This window comes from Trachemys scripta, chromosome 4 (assembly GCF_013100865.1).
Source record: "Trachemys scripta elegans isolate TJP31775 chromosome 4, CAS_Tse_1.0, whole genome shotgun sequence".
NCBI classification, from domain to species: Eukaryota; Metazoa; Chordata; order Testudines; family Emydidae; genus Trachemys; species Trachemys scripta.
In genome coordinates, this window is record NC_048301.1 from 133,284,351 (window position 1) to 133,301,153 (window position 16,803).

The 16,803-nt window shown below is 54.6% G+C and overlaps 1 protein-coding gene across 4 annotated transcripts in view; it reads left to right on the forward strand.

Moving 5' to 3' along the window:
• The window catches only part of SYT7 (synaptotagmin 7), a 175,251-nt gene that overhangs the window by 78,086 nt on the left and 80,362 nt on the right, over positions 1-16,803 (forward strand). For all 4 annotated transcript variants that reach the window (XM_034767622.1, XM_034767624.1, XM_034767623.1 and 1 more), the window contains exon 2: positions 7,936-8,039. In XM_034767622.1, the coding sequence (XP_034623513.1) occupies positions 7,936-8,039 (104 nt within the window). The remainder of the gene's footprint in view (positions 1-7,935; positions 8,040-16,803) is intronic.

The following is a 16,803-nucleotide window of genomic DNA, read 5'->3' on the forward strand; positions in this document are numbered from 1 at the left end:
GACTGTTCAGGAGAGGGCAGAGAGCAACCCAGAGGAGCCCAGGAAGGAGATAGAAAGGACCTGGGCAGGGAGAAAGCTGAGCCCAGAGGGTGGGCAGAAGAGTGACTGAATCAGAGGAGAGAAGACAGACCCCTGGGGAAGCAGGGGCTAGGCTACGGTGGAGACTAAGGCAAAGACTTTGTGCTGTGTGTGTTTGGGATGTGGATGCCCTGGGTGGGATGGGCTTTTGTTCAGAGAACAAAGACACTGTAGCAAGTCACCTCTGTGGCAACAGGAGGCTGAAGATCACTGTGGGGAAACTGAGGCAGGGTGCAACAGCACTGGGTCTTCCTGTGAGGGGAGCACTCCAGGATGGTGAGTCTCGGGACAAGGGCGTTGATTGCAGTAGGGGGACAGGTGTAGCGAAGGGCAGGAATTTGTCCCTCTGCAGTTTTTAAACCTGGGCACCCCACCTCAGCAGGACTCCAGCCCAGCTCCTGCTTACATTTGGGTAACTCAGCCAGGCATTTGAGCACCTAATAGCCGCTACTGATGGATGCTGCCGATGCCCAGCTGTGGGATTCCAAAGCCACATCTGAAAATCAGCCCTGGCCCATCTGTGCTAATTTCCCCCCTCTGTTCCCGGCACTGATGTGTAGGTCTCCGGTTGGTCAATGCCAGCATCACCCTTCGCATCCTTGTTTTGAGAGGGACCCGGGCCTGGCTGCTTTCCAGTGCACCAGGAGAGTGGCTGTTTTGAATGATAAATTACATCTTTTTGTGAGCGGCTCAGTGACTTTGTTCCTCGTCTCCTTCCGAGCCCTGCAACAAATGCCAGCCGTCCCCAGTGATTTATGAACGGTGCTCAACTTACGGCGGTGGGGCGTTTCCCTTCACAGGCCCCACTTCTGAGTGCCAGGAAGAGTGACCCCACTGGGCTGGAGTTTGTGCTGCTGTCCCTCTGTGCAGCAGCGAGTCATTAGTGTTGCCTGGTGAAACTCCCTGAGGCTGTTTTAAGAGACCCAAATGTGTGGGGACAAAGCTGTCACCAGGGAAGATACTTGTCAGATTTTTTTTAGGGCTCAGATCACTCAAAACTCAGCTTTATTTAAAAACTCCAAGCCTTGCAGGAGGAAGGCAACTACTGACCCGACTTTCACTAGTGTCGAGCACCCTAGAGACTCCATCAGCATCAATGCAGGTAGATTAATAGATTTTACGGCCTGAAAAGACCATCTAGTCTGACTTCCAGTGAGTCACAGACCACAGAATGTCCCTCAGTGATTCCAACGTCTGGCTCATAACCTCTGGTTGAGCTGGAATATGTCTTGTTCCCAGTTTTGATGTAAAGACTTTGAGTGATGGAGAATTCCCGCACCTCTCTCAGAAAGCTGAGACAATGGTTCCTAACCCAATTTCCAGTGTGACTTAGTTTAGCCTCCGTGTCTACTGGCTCTGATGTCCAAATAAGGCCCAGAGCGATCAGATCCAGCTGTAACACTGCTGGTTGTGTGAGCCAGGGGAAGTCACTTCACTCTCTCTGCCTCTGGTTCCCCATCCGTAAAACGGGGTGAATAATTCTCACCAGTGGGGCTGTGACGCTTGCGTGGGATCTTTGGGGAGTGTTCTAGGAATGCAACGTCTGTTACTGGTCAGACGTTTCCTTCAGCTAAAGCTTCCCGCTCACCTTCGACGCGTTAGAAGAAACGTTTCTTTTGGAGGAAAGCGGGGAGCATTTGCAAAGCTGCGCAGCCTGTTGGCCCCCTGCTGTTTGCGCCCAAGTCTCACCTGGGATCATCCCTGTTTCATTGTGCGCTTACACACCTTACACACCTTCCTCTAAGAACCTCAAAGCACAGAAAGTCTCCTCAGGGAGATGGGGCAAGTAGAATTATAATAGGGGTCACTCGCTCTCGGCTGAAATGCAGCCACCTCGGTGGTGGGAAAAGGCAGCTGTTTCTCCACAGCATAGCAGTGAGCAGGTTTTAGGGGGTCACTAATAACCCTCCATTTCTTTATAGCTAGATGGAGGCAAAGGAGAACAGTCCTGAAACTTTTTGTGTTGTAGCCTGGGGTCACGGTACAGAAAAGATTGAGAATCACTGTTCCAGGGGATTATAACTGCAAGGAAACAGAGTTCTCTTCTCTTCCCTGAGATTCCTATACCGTGCTCATTGGCGTGTCCGAGCGCCTTCCAGTCATGTGTTACCCAATGTGACTAACGTGTCCCGTGTTTGTTCTCTCCCCAGGGGCAGGAGTGTGTGCAGGAGAGTGTCCTGTGTGGTGGGGTTTTTCCATGTGCACGTTGCTCTGTATTTATGTCAGAGAAGGCAAAGGCAAAGAAACGCATCTGGCACTTGGAGCGGGAGCTGGAGGAGGTTTGGGGTGGTCCTTCGTTCCTGGGGGAGTTCATGCCATGGGCTGGGACTGACCCCCAGGAAAGCTCTGTCTCCTGCACAGAGGAGCTTTATCCTGATTGGGGAGAGTTTGTTTGGTTTTGGAATTTAGCCAGGACCTGGGGGCACTTCTGGGCATGTTTCTGTAGAGGAGCTTTGGTGACCACAAGAGGCCAGAATGCTGACCTTTACTCCTCCAGCTGATCCGATTTCACCATGGAGTAACTCCCCTGAGAAGTCCCTGTAGCTGCATCAGTAATCAGTTTGGCCCAGTATCTCCAGCAACACAGGTTCCCCTAGCACCGTGCTGGGACTTCAGCTCACAACAGACTCCAAGAGGAAAGTGTCACATTCTGCGTCACCAGCCAGCCGCACTGCCTCTGGCAGCCCGCCGCTGCGCCATGGGGCCTGTCTAGCCACACTCTGGCATCTGACTGTCTGAGGCCACCTGATCAAGCATTGACCCAGCTCATCCTGGCTGTGCCTGGGAGAACCAACTGGCCCACTGCAAAGCGTCAGATCCCCAAGCTGTCTTTTCACCTGGCCGTGGAGGCACGATGCTGCAGACAGACACGGGGCGGGTGTTCGAACACCAGAGGGATGTGCGGTTGTGCAAGCGGAGAACACACTGAGATACAGCAGGAGAAGCCCAACTGATCTGCATCCTCCTTGCAGACCTGCCTGGTGTGTCCTACTCCTGGTCCCTCCTCCACGAATGTGACTATATCTGATCATGTGTCTCAGCCCTGGCCAGCTCTGGAATCTGACATGCCCCTAGGAAACCTGCAGCATCCCAGGTCTGACGATTTACAGGGGCTGGGGGAAGGGGGTCATGGCTCTGTGTTATTGAGATCATTCCCCTTTGTGTTCTCGCCATTGGGTCGGAGGAGGGCTAGTCTCAGGCTCTGTGCCTGATCTGAGGCTGGGAGGAATCTCTGCCCGTGTTCCTGCTGATCGTCCCCTACGGGAGCAGATTGGGCCGTGCCAGTGACTGGCTCTCCCACCCCTGCCGAGCGTGCTAAGCACGCACAGGCTTCCCCACCTTGCCACTGCCTTGGCATACCAGTTACACAGGACGGGTCCTGCGCTGCCATCAGCCCTGCTCCCTCTTGGGGCTGAGGCGTGTAGTTTGCAGCGTGCGTCAGCAGGTGGGTGGGAGCAGGGGAGCAGGAGCCTGGAGAATGGGGTGCGAGTGAGGGTGGAACCTCCCACTCTGTGATGGTGCACATGGGACCAACCCCATAGACACCCCCAGTCAGTGGGAGGCCCAGGGTCACCCTGTATGACAAAGCCTGAGCCAGACCCCTGAGGTGGGTCTCATGGGATAGCACGGAGTGGAGCTGATGTTTGGCTGGACCTCAGGAGCCAGCTCCTAAGAGTGGCATGCGTATGGCACCATGAATTATTAATAGACTATTATTACAGCGATTAATTATTCATTAGCATTGATGATTATTTAGACAGCGCCTGAAGTGTGTGTTACTAGGCCGCAGAATGACCTCCCCGCGAAAGTGCTGTGACCTTCGCCCCCCCCCTTCCCCACCCCCGTCGCTCAGGGATCTAAACACAGGACAAGGCGTGGGCAAGGGGCTGCCAGGAGCAACCCTCAAGCGGGGAGAGACAGGTGTGTCTCCAGCTGTGCTTGTGTGCCAAATCCTGTAGCCTCTAGTCAACCCAGAAGCCCAGCTCCCCTCAACAGGAGCTTTCCCCGCATCGGCGCTGCGCGAGTCGGCCCTGTGAAGCTGGGATGGTCGGTCAGTATCATGGCGGGGGGGCTACACATGTAACGCTCTCTGTTTAGAGATCTGTGACCCCAGCCTGGCTCCCTAGCAAGCACCCAATTGGGATTTGTTTGCGCTGCCACCTGGTTTTCTTGTTGTAGGACGTAGGCTCCCAGGGAGCGTATTGATGCCCGGGGCTGCCCAGGTCTTTCTCGCTCTCCCTTGTCAGCATTGATCAGGGCTGGCACCCTGCTGAGCCCAGGCAGCCTTTCCCCATGATGGGAATGTCAATCACCCAATGGGAGAGGACCATCAAGAGGAGACCTGGAGTACAAAGCCCTTTGCTGTAAGGTCGCTGGCTCTCACAGGCCCCAAAGTCTGAGGAGACTGAACGTCTCAGAGGATGTGGAATGGGGTGCAGCACCTCCACCCCTAGGTCCCTGCTTCCAGTCAGGCCTAGGCTTATAGCAGAGGGTCAGGGTTCCACTAAGGGCACCATGGCAACTGGCATCTCTATTGGCAGAAACAGCCCTCTGACATGGGTCAGGGATTCTGCCCTCCCCATCCCTGCTCCGAGGCCAGACTAGCTAGTGGGGCAGTCAGGGGCGCTTGCGTTGCTGTGGCCCAGGCTATAGACCTTGCCTGGTGAGGGGAGAAATGTCTGACTTTGGGCCTGGGCATCCTTCCAGCCTCTTCTCCCAGCCCCGCCTCCACTTGCAGACGTTTCCTAAAAGGGAAGCAATAAGGGAGATAATGGAAGGGTTCAGGAGACAGGGAGAATCCGGCTTTCAGGCTTGAGTAAACAAAGGTGACTCATCCCCCAAAGCCAACATTCAGGGAGAGCCCAGACAACACAGCCGAGTAATCAGGCCCATTTGCAATGAGATTGGAGTGATGCAACGCAGATGCTGTGGCAGACCTCCCCCGGGATGTATTGTCACTTAGGGGAATGCACCGTGACCAGCAATGAAATTAAAGGCCGACCCCTGCCTGGTGTAAATCTATTGCACTAGAGGTGATTCACCTAGCAGCACAGGGCCTGCCAAATACCAGGCCAGCAGTGCCTCTAGCCAGCTGTGCTGTGTCCAGCAGCGCTCAGTTCCACGTGCTTCCCCCCGAATGGACTGCTGTGCACTAACTTGCCTGTAGCAGAGGTCTCTTTCTAGCCCCTAGCTGTTAGTGGAGAGCCTGGGTCTTGAAACATGAGGGATTGGGTTCCCAGCACTTGTGGGGAGCTGACTCTTCCTCCTTGTTTGCCAGCTGCTAAGTTACCATTTAAAAAGCTAAAAATACATGAAATACTTTCTGAATGGGACTCTTCCATGTGAATAAGGGCAACAGTTGTATGATCATCAATAGGGGAGGGGAGGCGGAGCTAGGAGATGGCCAATGGGAGGGGAGCAGGTTCACATGCTCTTTACTGGGTGGGGAAGTGCTCATGAGAATCGTTCAAGGATAGAATTTGACACCTCTCCCCATATATTTGTATCACAGTTGGTGTAACTGTGGAGATGCTTAATATTCATATACATGTCTAATCCTTTTGGGAGTCTACTAAGCTCTTGTCCTTCCTGACATCTTGTGGCAAGGAGTTCCACAGGTTAATTACACTTTGTGTAGAAAGATATTTACTTTTGTTAGCTTTAGATGTCTTGCCTTTTAACTGAGTTGGATCTGCCCTAGTCAAGGCAAGTGAGAGCACCGACTTTATCCTGTCTGTATTATTCATCATTTTATAGACCTCTGGCATGTCTTTTCTTATTCACCTCCTCTCTAAACCAAACAGTCCTAATCCTTGTAATCTCTATGCACATGGAAGTTTTTCTATGCATCGGATCATTTCCATTGTCCTTCTCTGGCTCGCTTCTATTTCTGCGATATCCTTTTGGAAAGGTCTAGATGTTGTATTGTTTGGTGGTAGATGGCTACAAATGAGGTGGGTAGATAGATCACCCAGAGTGGCACACAGTATTCCAGGTGAGGGCACATCACTGATCTATAGACGGCGTTAGAATAGCTGCACTTTTATATTCTATTTTTCTTTATCCATTTCCTGCCTAAACATCTTGTTTGCAATTCTGCCTGCCTGCCACTGCACACTGAGAGGTTCCCATTGAAACGGCTGCGATGGCGCCTCAGCCTTTTTCCTGAGTGGTTATGGTTAATTTAGAGCTCATCATGGGGTAGGAGTAGTTCAAAATGTTCCTTCCAACATGCATTATCCTGCACTTATCTCCGCTGAATTTCATAGCCCGTTGCCTTGCCCTAATCTCCTAGGTTCACTGAACCCTGCCTTGCGGCTTCTGCTAGTATTCACTCAATTAAATCAGTGCCGTGGCAGCTGCAGACTTTGCCACTTCACTTTTCAGCCAGGCGTCCTACCAGTGGATGGGACATTGAAGCATGACACCGTTAGCCGTGTCAGAAAGGGAGTGATTGTGCCTGCCCTTTGCTTTCGGTCTTTAATCCAGTTTCTAATCCAGGACAGTTTACCTCTCACCCTGTGATGATTTACCGGTCATTTCCTTAAAACATCTTGTGATGTGCTTGGTCACAACTCTTTTGAAAGCTCATCAGCCATGCCTCCCTTATATACTAGTTCAGTTGTCCTCAACCCTTTCCACCCTCTCCTTCTGTCTAGCCAGCCCCCTCCTGCTGTTTAGAAATATGGGAAGGGCAGGTTGACTAAAACACTCTGTTACCTATTGATGACACACACACTGTCAGGCCCAGAATCTCTGCATTCGTTAGTTGACTCCTCCAGAGAACTCCAGTAGATTGGAGAGGCACGTAATTCAATCTACCCAGGGATGAACTGTCCCATTGTACTTTGTCAGCCATGTCCCGGCAGGCTGGCACATTTTAGAAAATAAACAGATCAAATGACAGAGTGAATCCTCACTATCATGCCTTGTATGCAATGCGTGGTGTCTGGCTTGGAGATGGGCTATCCCACTGCAATGTGATCTACTCAGTGGACTGTATCTAGAGAGGAGGTTCGATATATCTGGCTACAATGTCTTGTGAGATCCACGAACAAGCAGGGCCCTGGCTTGGCCTGACACCTGACGTAGTTTGTTGTGCTATATTTGTATGTGTGTAACCGAGATTATAAACTCTCTGGGCAGGGGCTGTTCTCAGGGAGTGTTTTTAGAACGTGGGAGCCTGATCTGGACTGGAATGCAGGTGCTGCCCTAATACACTAACTAATTGTGAGCCAATGGCTCTGATGTACAGATTGCATTCTGTCTGGGTTAGGATGGACCAACCCTCATTGCTGGGCATCCCATGTAGCACCGTGTCTGGGTGGCTGTCGCTGGTGGCTGTCCCACACTGCTCCCTCTGTCTGGGTGAGGATGGGGGGATCTCAATGTCAGGTGTCCTATGCATCTGGATGCATGCCTGGGTAGGTGTTTGGAGTAACACCACATCCTTTGAGGCCTCATCAGGGTGGCCCTGAGGGTCTACATTACCATCAGATGTCAGAGTGGAATGGGCACTATATTGGGACATGAGCCATGGTGCCAGAGTTCAAGTGCTGCAAGATGGGGGTGGGTCCATGTGCTCCCATGTGTGGCTGGTAACCTGTCCAGACTCTGTCTGACCAACCACACTGCCACTGCCATCCCCAGCGCTCTGCCCGTGCTGCCTGTCCTTCTCCCCAAAAGCTGAGCTTTCCCCAGCATCCGTGCCTGGGATCGTCCTGTAGGGACTGTGCTGGGGAGGTCGGCTCAGGACAGACCAGACCAGTGGGAGCTTTGTGTCCCTCCCTTGCCAGCCCTGTTCTGCCTGCTCTCCCCCTCCTTAAGGGGCCTGACCCTGTGGTTTCCTCTTGCCAGGAGTGCCCTCCCGCGATGTCCTCCTGGTCTCAGCCATCATCACCGTCAGCCTTAGCGTCACCATCGTCCTGTGCGGGATCTGCCAGTGGTGCCAGCGCAAACTGGTAAGTGCCGTGACTCAGTGGTGGTGGGGCCCTGCTGCCTGAGGATTGTTTGGGTTAGGAACAGCTGGGGGGTGAGGCTGCCCCAGGCTGCCCCAGGGGGTGAGGCTTCCGGGTGGCAGGTAACAGCAGGGATTTAATTACACCGCTCGGGCATGGCACGGGCAATCCGCACTGCAGCAGCGTCATTCACGACTGTGGGGAACGAGAGCAGCATGAGACGCAGGGCAGGGAAACCAGGGCAGCCAGGAGAGGAACAGCCGCCCAGGGCCAGGGCTCGCCCAGAGAGAACCAGGGTCCGGCAGAGCCACTGGTTTTAAGCTGAGAGGGAGTTTGGGGGAGCGTCTCCTGAATTAGGAGTGTCACGCCCCAGAGCTGAGACTCCACAGTCCCCGATGATTCCTCACTCACCTGTAATGGTAGGACCCCAACCCAGCCCCTCACCAAAGCACAAGGGTGGGACCACCCCGGAGACCCCCCCCCTCACTCGTGCTGACCAAAGGGCAATGTGGCTTCCCCACCCAACCTCAGCTGCTGCAGCTTCCTTCACCTCTGAACCACCGCTTAGAATATAACACAGCCAGCAGGCCCCCTGTCTTCCGTCTGTCCCCCCACAGAATGTGGGGCAGCCCCAAACTCAGAGCAGCCAGCCCCTGCTCCCCGCAGAATGTGGGGCACCCCCAAACTCAGAGCAGTCACCCCCTGCTCCCTGCAGAACTTGGGGCATCCCCAAACGCAGAGCAGCCACCCCCTGCTCCCCGCAGAATGAGGAGCACCCCCAAACTCAGAGCAGCCACCCCCTGCAGAACATGGGGCACCCCCAAACTCAGAGCAGTCAGTAAGGGAGGGATCTCGCTGCTAGAAGCCCGGGTGCTGTGCAGTGCTGTCACTTACATGGTTGGCTGGCTCGACCAGGTACAATACCTGGCAGTTTCTTTTCTTTACATTTCTCTCTGTGTGTCCTTCTTCCCACCCTGGATCTAGCAAGATCCTTCTCCCAGCTGTACCTGAATTCTTCAGAGGAAGGCCAGTCCTTCCCAGACTGCATGGGGGAGTAGGGGCAGGAATGCTTTCCTGGCCCATGCAGTGGTGTGCTTGAGCTCTCAAACATGAGAATGTGATCCCCTGCCTACACACACACACACTGCATAAAAGCCAGCAGCTGGGAAATCTACAGTCCCCCTGCCTGGAGAGGGTCAGAGCACTGAGCAGGGACCAGCCCTGGGCCCCTCTCAGGCCCCACTTTACCCCGCTGGGTTTTCCTTTAAAGACAGGGAAAGCAATTGAGATCAAAGGAAAGGGCCGAGCCTGGAGGCCCAGCTTCTCTGAGTCCCACACCACACTACGGCCTGTACAAGGCCAGCATGCGTGGGGAGTCCAGGCACACAGCTGACCAGGAGAAGACATTGGCCAGGCAGTGGGGGGAGATAGCTCAGTGGTTTGAGCATTGGTCTGCTAAACCCAGGGTTGTGAGTTCAATCCATTGGGGGCCAGTTAGGGAACTGGGGTAAAAATCTGTCTTGGGATTGGTCCTGCTTTGAGCATCGAGTTGGTCTAGATGACCTCCTGAGGTCCCTTCCAGCCCTGAAATTCTATGAATGTAGTAGGCTAGGGTGTTCAGTTTTGTGCGACTAGAAATTTGGCAACCCTAGGAGAGGCCCATCTGGTTTCCCCACCTTCCTGGAGGGGTCAGAGTCTCCAGGTGCCCCCTACATTCCAGGCCTACTCTCCCCCAGGCTGGCTGTAGATCCCCAGGTGCCTCATCCATCTGAGCTGGGCCTGTACCTCTGCCCCTCTCCCCATGGAGGAGACAGGTATTCCTGGCTTTGCAGCCTCCTCACACCTCAGCCAGCACATGCCTTTCCCCACACAGTCCCTCACATATATACCCGGAGCAGGGGGTGTCATGCCTAGCCACCTCCTGAGTCCTGCAAAATCTGGCACATGGCACCAGCAGCTGGCTGTTGGCTATGTGCTGCCTGCTGATGGAATCAGGGCTCTCACCGGCTCAGGGCTTGGATCTGAAGAATCTAAGGCTCTGCCTTCAGTTCACCCTAGCACTCACCTAATACCTCGCAGAGCCCCCTTCCCCTGTACCGTGTAGGAGGCATGGTTGGGAGATGCTATCTGGATAATTCGTACTCATGGGACTTTCTTCAGTACCATGTGACAGCTGCTGAGAGTCACTGTGCCCCTGATGGAGGATGGGCAGGGATCCTGGGGCAGAGTTAAGGTGATTGTCAGAAATTTAACCATGCAGTTCCTGAGTTTGGAGAATTTTTAAAACACCTGTAACTTTTCCCTAATGTTATTTTACAGGGCACTTTATTTTCAGGCTTAATTCTGGTCTAACAAAGCTTAATCTCAGGGAATAAGATGTTTCATTTAGACACACACTGATGCTGCTCTTTATGCCTCTTGAAATTGGAAACTATCAAGGCTTGATTTTCCACCTTCCCATTTCTAAGAATGCACTTGCCTGTCTGAGAAGTAGCAGCTCTTCCATTCACCTCTGATTGGGGTAGCAGTTGTTTCATTAATTTGGAATCTCAGCAAGATCCTTTACTTATTAATTCATTCAGATTGTTAATTAAATAGCAGAGTGACAAAATGTAACTTTCCTAACAGCAGCCCTCGCTTTCCCCAGCAGAAAGAAAGTTGCTTGTTATGAAAATCAACCGCAACCAAATAAATCTAATTGAGCTCATGGGGTGTCGGGGATCAGGAACAAACTGGGGTATGAGAGTGGAGGGTAACATGCTCCCTCTTCTGTGTAAACAAAACTGCACATGATTTGAATAAGGGGGGGATACTGAGGGCCCAGCATGAGGCATAAGAGAAGGAATTGGGGTACAGGGCAAAGGAGTTTAATTAGGGGTGCACAATGAGATGTCTACAGAAACACATTGGGGTATGCAGTGAAAGGCATAAAGGAGGTAATTTGGGGTGCACAGTGGGAGGGGTAAGGAGAGCCACTTGGGTGTTAGTAACAGGTAGAAGAGCAGTCAGTTGGGGTTCACAGGGGAGGGTTAGTAGAGGTGCCAACCCTGGATGCCCGGGGCCCCTGGAGTCCCGTCCCACAGTGACAGCAGTGCAGCCATGAGAGGCATTTGCTGAGTGAGGCTCTGTGGTGGCGGCTGCAGCTTTTATTTTGCTCCTTCGAAGATGTGATAATTAAATGTTTGGGTGAAAATGTTTGTGCAGCATAAAGGGAAGTTTTCGAAATAAATATATATATTGGTGATGCATGGTAATGAGCTGGCCCCTCTCCTGCTCCGCTCTGGCTCTGCATTGGCATGAGCAGCACAGGGGGAGGCAGGCTGCACAGCATTGCTGCGTTATGCCCTAATGACGCTAATGAATGGACTTGCGGTCTCCACCCCCCCGGTTCCCCACAATACCCTGTGGCCCCTGTCTGGCCAGATTTCCCAGAGTGCCCTGCAGCCTCCACCCGCCCAAATTCCCCACAGTGCCCTCCTGTCCAGGATTCAGTAGCACATTCTCTTTCGTTTCCCTCTGCCATGAAGCCTCTCTGTGCACGGCTGAGATTGGAAAGTGGGTCAAGTGCTCTGAAGGCGGCTATTTTGGGGGTTTTTTTCACTCTCCAAACAACAAACACTGCGCTAGAAATAATGTCACCTCCCCTTTCCGCCTGCCCGGGCCCGAGAGGGAGAGACAGGGCACCAGGAGCAATTAAAAAGCCATAGCACCTTCTTTTTAAAACTGGCGTTAAAAGGAGACAGCATCTGTCTTTCCAGAGGAACGTTCCTAAGATCGTCTCCCTGCTGCACCTTCACACGCACAGGCAGCTCTCCTTCCCCAGCCCTCCAGCATGTATCAGCGCGGCTCCACCCCAGCTTCTATCTGCCAACTCTCTGGCTCCGTCACCCCACCGCCCGGATCCAGGCTGTTTGGCTTCCCATGATTTATGGCCGGGGGAAGCTGGCGTGTGGAATGTCGAGGAGGGCCGAGGATGTTTACATTCACAAACAAGGGAGTTAAGCGGCGATACTGCCACATTAATAAGTAAAGCCCTGCGGCCGGGAGCCAAATTAATAAACCAGGCAGCCTGGGAGGAAGTGAGATGAATTGAAGAGCTCCCCGTTCAGTGGTAACTGGGCCTGGGGCCAGGTTCAGAAACACTTCAGCCAGCCGCACAAGAGAAACAAGGACTCGCTGGGAGGGGAAGGACAGCCCTGGCCGCTGCCTGGAGCCAGCTCTCCAGGCTGCCTGAGGGTAACCAGAAGGGATAGGGAGCTAGGTGGCTGGCTCGGTGGGGTCAGGGAGCAGTGGAGTGATCAGTTGCCTGCGGTGAAGGGTGGCTTCCTCATCCTGAAGACTCTGCCACTGTTCCCACCCCCAACACCCTCCCTCCTTCAGAAGCATCCTGTTCCCAGTATCCAGGCCAGTGCCCTGGAAGGTGATACAGTTCTGCCTGCGTAAGCACTGCAGGGCCAAATCCGTGCCCAACCAGTGCCAAGCCAGAGTAGCTGGGCTGGGCACTGAGGACAGAGGGAGGAATCCTCTCCCAAGGTCACAGAGCCACAGCCCCCAACAGGTCCCCTTGGTAGGCCGAAGATCCATGCCAGGGTGAGGGGAGTCTACTGGCACTCCCCAGCCGCCCATGTATCTACCTGTCTCTCCTGAACCATAGTTACCTCCCTTCTGCCAGCCAGCCGGCCTCCTCCCTCACCCAGACATCCAGACCACTATGCTGAGAGAGCATTGCCTGGCTGTCAGCAAACAGGGCAGCGCCTCCCCTCCATTCAATCCAAGGGAGATGCAGGAAGAGCTGGGCCAGCTCAGAAGTATCTCTGTGTTATAGCAGCAGCAGCACCTGACCACTGGCTCTCCTCCCCCTTCTTCGCCTACTCCGAGCCCTGTCTGGCTAAAGGGAAAGAGCCCTAGCAGGTCCACTAGCTTCTCCGGGGCTAATAAGAGTTAATGCAGACGTTGCTGCCATGTGCCACCTGTTGGGAGCCTCCCGTGGGGACCAGGAGCAGCAGCTGATGAGGAGGGAAGGTCACAGCCGCTGCAGTCCGTCAGTATGCACGCGCCGGGGAGCGCAGGCAGCACAGAATGCTAACGAGTGAGTCCGCTCTTCCAGCGGGCTAAATTTAGAAGCAAAAGCAAGAAGGTGAAACCCTCTCACCTCCTCCCCAAATGCAGCTGAAACATGCCCAGCCTGTCCGCAGCCAGCTGCCGGCTCACTCACTCCTGTAGTGCTGGCTTGTCAGGGAGGCTGGAACCAGAGACGCTGTGAGAGCCTCCCAGCCATTGGCTGTCTGGCTACTCTAATCGCAGTATCGAGGCCAGGGCATCACCCTCCTGGTTCACGGGTTGGCCCATATTTTCATCCTGAGCTTGTCTCAGGGACACCAGCCCTCCCAGATGCAACAGCCCTGGGGAACGCCCGCCTCCCCACCACAGAGCAGTGACCCGAGGAAACGTATTGAATGTGTTTCTGGCTTCATTTAATGCAATTGAATAAGGAGGACGAGGAGCAGCAGCATTACCTGATGGCCCATACACAAATGCTCCCCAGATCGCAATTTAGGAACCTCTAGTATGACTCTTGTTCCATTTCCTGCAGCGCCCCCAGCTGGGAGAGGCTAGCATGGCAATAGCTGGGAGCTCCCCCACAGCCAGCACTCCCTACAGCGCCCCCTGCTGGGAGAGGCTGGGCATGAAGTACCCAGGAGCTCCCATCACGGCCAGCACTCCAGTGTTGCTGTGTCCTCCAGTGGCTTGTGCCGGGTCTCCCTTTGCTCGCTGTGGCTGCTCTGAGTCACGCTGGCCTGGCAATACTCTGCAGCTGGGCTGCTGAGCCAGTCCGAGCACACCTGGCAGACACCCCGGGGTAGGGTAGCTAGCATGTGGTTGCCCTTCTGATTCAGCATGCCTTCAGGCTCCTCCATGTCCCAGAGGTGAAATCACAGTCCCCCACCCCCTGCCCAAGGGCTGGACATGGAAAAGACTGGGCTGGGGGGCAGGATCTGAGGAAAGGGTTAGAATGAAGTGGAGGAAGGAGGCCCGGGGCGGTGGGTAGGGAGCCCTTCTCCTGTCCTCCTGGCCGAGTTTGGGAAATCAAGTTCCCATCTTGCCCTGTGACTTTGGCGGGGCAGGTGCCCGGGAGCAGTGGTGGGAATAGGCCATAACAGAGCGTCTCCATTGCACTCCTGGCAAAGAACCCTCCACCTCTCTTCCACCTCCTGACTGATTAGGTTGCTGACTCCTCCCGTTGGGCTTGCGGCAGCTGGGCACAAGGGTTTGTGTGACCTGCCCGTCTGGTTGTCATCTGCCCCCATCCAGTAGCCTGCCCACCGAGTCCCCTTTCAGTTCTCTGCCCCCCAATCCTGCCTGTCCCCTGTGGAGAGAGATGCTGGAGGTCGCAGCAGAGCGTGCCCTTTGGGAGAGCCTCAGGTATGAGTGCCCTCTCCCCCGCCAGTCAGTCCCCTGCCTGCAGCGTGTGGGCGTGCACTCCGGTAATGGGAGCCATTGCACGAGGCTGCCCCGAGGGGAGGCGTGAGGGTGGTTGAGCCTGTGTTCCTGGGGACCCAGGCTTCTGCCCTCAGGGACGCTCACCCTGCTCCACAATGCCCAGCTGCCCTCAGACCTTGGCAGACGGAGCAGTCACCCCTTTGGCCAAGGGAGCCAGGGGTTGGCCAGCTGGGCACTACGTCTCCACAGCACAATGAGCCAGAGCCCCAGCAGGTGCATGGCAGTTGTTGGATCTGCACACGCTTGCACCAGCTGAGGGTGTGGCCCCGTCTCCCTGACACAGGGAGCAGGCTTGCCCAGCTAGAGTTTCCCAACAGAGCCAGCTACGTGGCTCACCAGCACTGATCGGTGAGCACCTGCCCAGCTCCTGCAAGGAAGAAGCTGCTGCTGCACAGACCAGCCTGTGCTGAAGCATTGGAGGAGTGAGCTGCTCCCTCCACCCCCTTACCTCAGCACGTGGCTGGCCTGATGCTGTTGGCCTGGGAGAGGGAGAGGTAGAGGGGGCCCTGCCTCGTTCGGGCTCGGAGAACAGAGAGAGTTTGGAGAATGCAGGAGGAGGATGGAGAGGAGTGACACGGCTTCACCTCCAGCACAGGGATCCAGGTCCTTCACAGCCCGGCCCATGGCCTGAAATGACTGAAGGGCTGAGAAGGAGGAGGAGGGCATGGAATTGGACAAAGGGGAGACATTTCATAGCCTGGCCCTGGGGCAATGGTTGGCTCAGCTCAGCGATGTACCTGGAGTTGGGGAGATAACGAGTAGACTCTGGGATTTGTTATTATCTCTGTGCTAGTAGCTCTTAGAGGCCCCCCACCAAATTTGCTGGCCCATTGCCAGGCGCTGCACAGACAGAGAGTCAGAGTCAGCGCATGGCCTGAAGAGCTTACAGCCTGAATCGACCCTGGGAGCGTCACAATCCCCTTTTACAGGTGGGGCACTGAGGCCCAGACCCTCAAAGCTATTTAGGCTTCTAACTCCCATGGGAGATGAAGTGACCTGCCCCTCAGTCACAGAGTAAAGAATTGAATCCAGATCTTCTACATCCCCATCCTGTGCCTTAAGCACAAGATCCAACCAGCTGGAGTCACAGCTGGTGAGCTGCAGCCTTCCCTGGGCCTAGCAGGGGGCGCTCTGACTGGGGGCACTGACAATGCAGTGGGTGCAGGCCTGCAGTTCAGGTTCATCTTGTCCCCATGCTGGTCTGCACCAGCGCCCTGCTCATCAGTATCTGTGGAGGGGAGTTTTTTGCCCTTGACCGGGCACTGTGGCCATGCGGTTATCCCACTCTGACTCAGTTTCCCTGTACCCTTGCCTCTGAGGTGCCCACCAGTGATTGTCCCCAGTTAAACAGTTTCCTCACCCAGTCCCCGCTGTCTTATCTAAAAGCAGATGCAATGGGCAAAGGGGGGAGCAGGACGAGGAAAATGTGAAGGACAAAGTGGGTTAAGATAGAAAGGTGGCTAGATGCATACTGAGGGAAACCAGCCCACAATGGCTGTCCCACAGATAACAGAGCTCCTCTCAGCCCCCCCATCAGCAGTGATGCCATGTGTCTCACTCAGCTCAGGAAGTGTGCACGTCTGTCCTAGATTGGCATGTAGGACAGATTCAGCTGGAAGCAGATCCAGCTCCCATTGAATTCGGTGGAAGTTGCACTGTGAGTTGCATCTCCTTTGACCTCCCCCAAAGACCCATCCCTTTGTAACCAAGGCAACCAGTTATCCCTTGTACCATCCACCCCAAATCACTTGCATCTAACTCATGTTTCACTCCAGCTCTCAAGTATGAACAACAGCCAGACACCTCTTGAAGTGCCCACTTCTAATCCTGCTGGGATGGTCATTAGGCTCCTTGTTGGCTCTGTTTCCCTTTGCACCATCCCAGGGGCACAGACTGGGATCTACCCCTATATTCTGCTACAGTCCTAAATGTGGTGTCAAGCTGGCACTGTACTTGGTATTCAGCATTGCACTGGAAAGAACTACTCCACTGGCTTGAGCTTGAAACCTCCTTGGATGGGAACATTTTGATGAATGGGGTTCACTTAGGGTTACCATACGTCCGGATTTTCCCGGACATGTCCGGCTTTTGGGGGCTCAAATCCCCGTCCGGGGGGAAATCCCCAAAAGCCGGGCATGTCCGGGAAAATCAGGAGGGCTCGGTGGTGCTCGGCCGGGGCCGGCGCCGGTGCGGGGCCGGGGGCATGGTGCCGAGCCGGGAACCAGTGGGGCAGTGCCGGGCCAGGGTCACAGTGCCGGGCCGGGCG